Source organism: Zonotrichia leucophrys, chromosome 3 (genome assembly GCF_028769735.1).
Source record: "Zonotrichia leucophrys gambelii isolate GWCS_2022_RI chromosome 3, RI_Zleu_2.0, whole genome shotgun sequence".
NCBI lineage: Eukaryota > Metazoa > Chordata > Aves > Passeriformes > Passerellidae > Zonotrichia > Zonotrichia leucophrys.
Window position 1 is genome coordinate 41,657,469 of NC_088172.1, and position 6,724 is coordinate 41,664,192.

Sequence of the window (6,724 nt, forward strand, 5' to 3'; positions counted from 1 at the left end):
GATGGGTTGACCCGCTGGGTGAGCCCCCATCTTCCGCCGACCCCTGGTTCGCCCTGCACCCCGCCAGCCTCCTGGGTGGCCGGAGCTCCCCCTGCGCCTCCAGCCCACTGCTCCCGGGCAGTCCCGGCTGCGGAACCGGGGTCTCCCTGCTCCCTCCGCCTCTGCCACCCGCCGGGACCGGGGCTGGGATCCCCCGGCGGCACGGGAGCCCCTCCAGTCCCGGCGTGTTTACGGGAGGGAGCCACGCTATAGGAAGGGCGGAAGGCAGGGAAAGAAGGCAGGGAGGGGGTGTCAGCTCAGCCCAGCGCGGCCTCATCCCCCCTCACTCCTCCCACCAGTGCGTGGTGCCTCTTAACCCCCGGGAGCCTCCCTCCCCCGAAGCATTACTCCCCTTTGCAGAACACGAGTTGATGAGGAAAAAAATACTTCTCGGCCGCGGCCAGCCATGAGCTGTCTGGATGTTATGTACCAAGTGTACGGTCCTTCCCAGCCCTACTTCGCAGCAGCCTACAGCCCCTACCACCAGGTACGTGTAGGGGACAGCGGTGAAGAGGCAGAAGGTGGGAGGGGTATCGTCTGGAGGATGGCCATCTGGGGCCTCACCAAAGGGAAAAAGGGAAAAGGAGAAGGGGAGGGGAAAGGGGGGGCGGGAGGGGGGGAGATCTGGGAGCCTGCGATGGTGAGCGGAGCAGAACCGCATCCCACCTTGGCGCGGGGCTCGGCAGGGTACGTACGCCGGCGGCAAACGACGGACTTCGGGATGCCTTTGGAGAGAGGGGACGATTTTAACCCTCAGAAGGATTTTTAGGGGGTTTGTTTGCTTGTTTGTTTGTTTTTAACTGTTTGCTTATTTGTTTTCTTTGCCGGGACGGGCTACTTCCGAGCGTGGCGAGTTGAGGTGGCGATGTGTGTGGGGACCGTCGGGGGCTGCGAGGCCGGGCTTCCCGGGACATCGCTCACGCCGGCGCGCCGGCATCCCGGTGGAAGCCGCTCGGTGCAGAGATTTTGCAGCCGCCTCGGAGGGGTGCTCCGGAGTTACGCTCTGGAAGCGGGATAAGCGAGAGAGACTCGAGGCTGAGGGGTTTGCCCGGTTTGGCGATAGCGGAGGAAACCGCGGCCGCGAAGGGGAGCAAGGGGCTACAGGATGCTCCCGTGTTCTGGGGCGCTCTCGGCGGCGGCGGGACCCCGGGACGTCCCCCGGGCTCCCCGGGCTGCCGGCGGGACCCGCGGGTGCTTGATGAGCTGCAGGCACGTCCCCGCTGGCTGCAGCTCGGCCCGGGAGGGCGCGGGTATCAGCTGATGCCGAGGGCTCAAGGAAAGGATCGCTCCGGCCGCGGGGATGTCCGGGCACGCACGGCCCGCGCTGCGCGGGATCTGCTGGGCCGGGACGGCACGGTCCCGCATGGGTCAGGCTCGGCTCCCCCGGATGCACCTGCTGCGCACCGCTTTCCTTTCAACCCCGCTGCGTTCCCAGGTTTTCCCTCGCCCTTACCCCTTCCAGAAATTAATTCCTTCCTCCCCCAGCATAACGAAAAAGGGGATGGATGTAGAGAACGGCGCCCCGGGCCCGAGGCGGGTGCAGCCCCCGCCGTGCGGCGGTCCCTGTGCCCCCTCCAGTGCCCGGCAGCGGGGCCCAGGAGCCGTCACAAATAGCAGATAATGCCTTTCCCCACCTTGCCTTCCCTCCCACCACCCTCTCAACCCCGGCTTATGACATTATTAAGGGGTATGATCATTACCTCAATGGCCGAACAGGGAGCCAAGAGGAAAGGCGGTCGTCGCGACGAGTGACATTATCAAATATACCGCGTGTCTTGGCCCAAGACTCTGCCCCGTCCTCTCGGTTCTTCCCTCGCCGGCCGCCCCAAGGCTCTGCTGGCGGCGGCCAAGCCCGGGCTACGCGTCCCAGCGCTTATTGCTAAGAAACTCTCAGCAGCTGCCGACACGCTAACGCGCATGAAGACGGGAAACATCCGGAAAACTTCACACTCGGCGGAATACAATAAAAGGAGATTAATCTTGCAGCAAATACCTGGAGCTTCTTGGTGTCCAGGGAAATGCTGAGTTTTGCCCTGAAGTGTGTTTGAGACTGTCAGTGTTTTTTCCCCTCTCTTTGCTTCTAACCTCGCCGCTGTGAGTTACAGGACACCCTTTGCACCAGACAGACTCTCGGAGCCGGGGACCGAGGGGCTCTCGCGTTCTCCCAGCTACCGGCGCTGCTCCGTGGGTGCTCGGCCGTCGTTCGCCCGTGCCCCCGCATTGCAGCCCCTTGGCGGCCGCTGTCCGCTCCGAAGCCAGCTCTGCAAAGAGCCTTTTTTGGGGGGCTTGGTGCGGGGGACCCGGCAGTGTGACCCCCGCCCGGCCGCGCCTTCCCCACCCGGCGACCCTCTTGCTCCATCCCGTTCGGCACCCGTGGGTTTCGGTCCCCCGGCCCTCTTTGCAGTCCCTTCGCTGCCTCCGGACTAGAGAGTGCGATATGGGGGTGTGGGGATTGTGGTGTGTGCTGAGGGAACGGTGGGCAGCCGAGGAGCAGGCTTTGGCATCCTCTCGGGAAGACCGCGGGAGAGGGCTCGGCGCTGCACAGGGATGGCACAGGGCGGGCCAGCGCACCTTGGTGTGCTGCTGACAGGCTCCGTTTTCTTTCCTTCCCTGCAGAAACTCGCCTTTTACTCCAAAATGCAGGAAGCCCCGGAGAGCGGCAGCAGCGCCAGCGCCGGCAGCTCCTTCTCTAGCCATGCCGCGGCCAGCATCAAGGAGGAGGACTGCAGCCCCGAGAAGGAGCGACCCCCCGAGGCCGAGTACATCAGCTCCCGCTGCGTCCTCTTCACCTACTTCCAGGGGGACATCAGCGCCGTGGTGGATGAGCACTTCAGCCGGGCGCTCAGCCAGCCCAGCAGCTTCTCCCTGGGCAGCGCGAAGGCGGCGCGGAACGCGGGCTCCTGGCGGGGTGAGCGCCCAGCACCGGGGGCGCGGGGGATGCTGGGAATTCGGGGGATGCTGGGGACGCGGGGGATTCGGGGGATGCGGGGGATGCTGGCCCCCTCTGGGCCGGCACCTCGTCCCCGCCTCGGCTCCGCATCCAGCTCCCTCCTCCTTCCCACCAGCGGCTGGTCCGGCGGACATCCCCTGGGATCCGAGGCTAGGAGCTGCCAGCTGTTTGGCTCTTTTAGGGTAAAAAGGAAAGAAAAATTCCCTTCAGATTATGCAGAGGGCCATGGCCCAGGGGGAAAGCTGCCTGAGAGGCGGTTGGGGGAAGCAAGTTGTCTTTTCACTGCAGGTGCTTTACCTGGAGAGGGCTACAGCACAACTGGCCACGGAGTGACTCCCAAACTGTGACTGTGACCAGTGTATTCCCTCTTGATCCTAGCTTTCAGTTTAGAGTAGTCATAGTGATGGGAGCAAAGTAAAAAGCAAATGTGGGAACAATCTGATCTGCTTTCCACCTCTAAAAGAAAATGATTGTGTGTGTCCATGTATCTTGCCCTGTGTGTATCACCACCCTGATTGTTGCTGGAGTGCTGACAAGGACTCCTAACTTTCGGAAAACAAGGGCTTGCAGACCTGGCCATGGCCATGTGCTGCCAAGGCCATGGCTTATGCACAGCTCTCTGTATCCACGCCTGATTCACACTGGACAGGCCCACGAGAGTAGTCAGGGCAGAGGGGAATAATCTTCTCCACACTCGGTCTGCCAGAGAGTTAAGGCTGGCACTTCCTTGTGGGCAGTCTTAGCAACCCTCCCTCACAGGGCCACCTGCTCAGCCAGGGCTGGTTTCCCAGACCTTGCACGGATTGCTGTCTGTAGTGTCCAAGAATATTTCACGGGTGAGAGATATTCAGTGCTGGAATTGATGGCAGTGGAGGAGGTTTTTTTGCTCATCATGAACTGCTTCCCCTTCTCCTAAGCAATGCCAAGGCTCAGAGCTGACATACTTCCCTGGCAAAGAAGTATTAGGAACATAGTTCTATTTCTTTTGAGAACAGTGTGCATTCCCAATTAATCATACATAACATCTATCTGTGATATTAATAATCACCAGTCCATCTTGCATGTTGCTAACTGGGCTAAGAAAATTTAGGGTCTTTGTCTTTGCCCTGCCAATCTCCAAAGTTCTGCTGAGGGCTTCCCAAACAGGCTGACAATATACCTAAGAAACATATGGCTGTAATAGATGGAGAATTGCCCCAGATATTTGAGTAATTCAAACTTGCCTTTAGTCACATCTCTCACAGTTCCTGCCCACTTTGCTACTGCACTGAGGCAGCAGCTTCTTTCCAGGAAACATTGGGCATAAATGTTTAGACAAGGAGATTATCACAAAAACAAACAAGAAAAACCCAAACCTGAAAATTTAAGTGGTTGGTGTATAGTAGCCCTCAGTTTCCACTACTGAAGGAAAGAGATGTTTCTCTTGCCTTAGGTAACAACATTTTGCCCATCTACGTAGTAAGAAAAAGCTGGAGGACATAGTTGCAGCTTCATGGATAAGCCATAGGACAGGTGTGTTGTGTTTAATCGGGGAGAAATTCATATTTATTTGGAGCAAGTTCTTATCCTTGCCAGTTTTTCATGGAATAAAGGGAATGAAAGGACTGGTTTGGATGGATCAGGAAGGGACAAAATCCTGGGGAAAGGAGATCAAGTCTTCTGGGGTGTGCTCATTGCTGACCTTCTTTCCCACTTCTTTCACTCAGATGGATCCTTCCCAATGAGCCAGCGCATCTTCCCGCCGTCCTTCTGGAACAGCACGTACCAGCCCTCCTCGGTGCCGGCCAGCCTGAGCAGCCCCCTGGCAGCTGCGGCCCACAGCGAGCTGCCCTTTGCCGCCGCCACCGACCCCTACGCGCCCGCCTCCCTGCACGGCCACCTGCACCAGGGCGGCCCCGAGCCCTGGCACCATGCCCACCATCACCACCACCACCACCACCACCACCACCCCTACATCGGCACACAGAGCAGCGCCTACCCCCGCCCCACCGCCATGCACGAGGTCTACGGGCCCCACTTCGACCCCCGCTACGGTTCGCTCCTGGTGCCCACAGCCTCCGTCAGGCCCCACCGCCTCACGCCCGCCTCCGTGCCCGCACCCGTCAGCCCCCCCTGCGAACTGGGCAAGAGTGAAGCGGGCGCTGCTGCGGCCTGGACGACGCCGGGCCCCTTCCCCAATGCAACAGGAGACATGGCACAGAGCATCGGCCTCAATGTGGACACAGGTAATGAGCTGCCCTTGGCCCCTCCAGCTCCCCTGGCTCAGCTGCAACCCTGCTCCCTATTCCACACCATCCTCAGCAGTAGGGAAGGACTCGGGGGGGTGGCTGAGGTTCTGCTGTAGGGGAATGAAGCTCATGTGTGACTCCTGAGCTCTGCCCTGAGTGCTCTTCTTGGGGCTCTCAGGCCAGGCAAGTGAAGAACGGAGAGGAAGGATGAGACAGGCCAACACATCGCATCTCCACAACATTGTTTGAATTTCTGATGCCTTCAAACATTCCCTGAGGCTACAGGTTGCTTTGAGGTACCTTTGTCCTTGCCCTGGTCTTGTTCCTGCATTCAGCAATGAGAGCTAGGAGTAGAATGGAGCAGCCCCAAAGGTCACTCCTTGGCCCCATCCATGTGCTGCCCTGAGGGGTCATTTCTAGACACCATGCAGGTTCATGAACTAGCTCCTCTCCTTAATTATCTTCTCCTTCCAGTTTTTGAGATGAAAGCACAATTGCATTTGGTGAGAAAAAAGGCAGTGGTCTTCCCCTGATGGTGCCTGTTGCAGTGCCTGGAATCAAGGTGTGGTTGTAGTGCTGACAAAAATGGGTGCGCAGGCACAGTCGGCAGTGACAGATCCTGAGTCAGTGGTTGTGAAGGGAAGGAAAGTCTGCTCCATGCTGGTTTCGTTATTGCAGCCACTAATGGCTCCTTATGGTGTCCTCACTTTAAACAGGAGAGACTTTCTCCAGTCTTGGAGAGAGCTTGGGCTCCTCCTCTTGTTTGAGCTTGGGCTCTTCTCCTTGTTTCACAGCCTTCTGGGGCTCTGGAGATCCCATGCTTTAGACTGATCTCACCTGGAAAGAAATGCAATTTGTTTTCCTCTGTTCTTAAATGCCTGTACCTATTTTTCTTCTTCCTTTTTTTTTCTTCTTCTCTCCATTCTCAGGTTTGCAACCTCAGGATAAAAGCAAGGATCTGTACTGGTTTTAGAGCTGTCCTTCACTCTTCTTCCCCTGGCTCTCCCCTGTAGCTCTCTACCCGTTAGACATGGTGGCATTCAGAGCTGAAATCGGGTCAGTTTGTAACAGCTTCTGGTCTTGGTTTGCAGCTCGCCGTTACTCCTTCTGTGGTGGATCCCTTCTGAGCTGATGTGCTGACTCAAAGACTCTCAGATCCCCCTTGCCCTTTTCCAAGCCCACCGTGACCCTGCTGCTTGGGGAAAGACAACAGGATTTAAAAGGACCTGGCATTGCAAGGGTGATACTTTAGACTTATTTCGGAGAGGAAAGTCATTCTGTTGCAAGAAGAGAGCCAAAGACATTGAACTTCTATTTAAGCAGACCCCACACCCAGACCTGCAGCCAGACTACTCTGAAAGAGTCAAATAACATCGTGGATGGTGATGCAAAACCACTGGCCTTCACACAGGCAACAGAGGAAATTCTGGGGGTTTTTTAGTGGTGTGAATATTTTTTTATGGCAGTGAAAGTTATTTCTTGAATGCAACCATGGGAAAGATACTCA

General features: G+C 57.6%; 1 protein-coding gene across 2 annotated transcripts; it reads left to right on the top strand.

Annotated features, from left to right (window-relative positions):
* Nucleotides 1-445: 445 nt before the first annotated feature.
* VGLL2 (vestigial like family member 2) lies at nucleotides 446-6,349 on the top strand. Of its 2 annotated transcripts, XM_064706899.1 has the most exons (4): nucleotides 446-526; nucleotides 2,656-2,947; nucleotides 4,696-5,214; nucleotides 6,309-6,349. In XM_064706899.1, the coding sequence occupies exons 1-4, from the start codon at nucleotides 446-448 to the stop codon at nucleotides 6,347-6,349; spliced, it is 933 nt and encodes a 310-aa protein (XP_064562969.1). The 2 variants fall into 2 exon arrangements, with proteins under 2 accessions (XP_064562969.1, XP_064562970.1); XM_064706900.1 differs by lacking the exon at nucleotides 4,696-5,214.
* The last annotated feature ends 375 nt before the right edge of the window (nucleotides 6,350-6,724 follow it).

Coding starts and splice junctions, on each gene's coding strand:
- VGLL2 (XM_064706899.1), top strand. CDS start 446: ATGAGCTGTCTGGATGTTATGTACCAAGTGTACGGTCCTTCCCAGCCC. Junction 527..2,655: donor CCTACAGCCCCTACCACCAG/GTACGTGTAGGG, acceptor CCTTCCCTGCAG/AAACTCGCCTTTTACTCCAA. Junction 5,215..6,308: donor CGGCCTCAATGTGGACACAG/GTAATGAGCTGC, acceptor CTTGGTTTGCAG/CTCGCCGTTACTCCTTCTGT.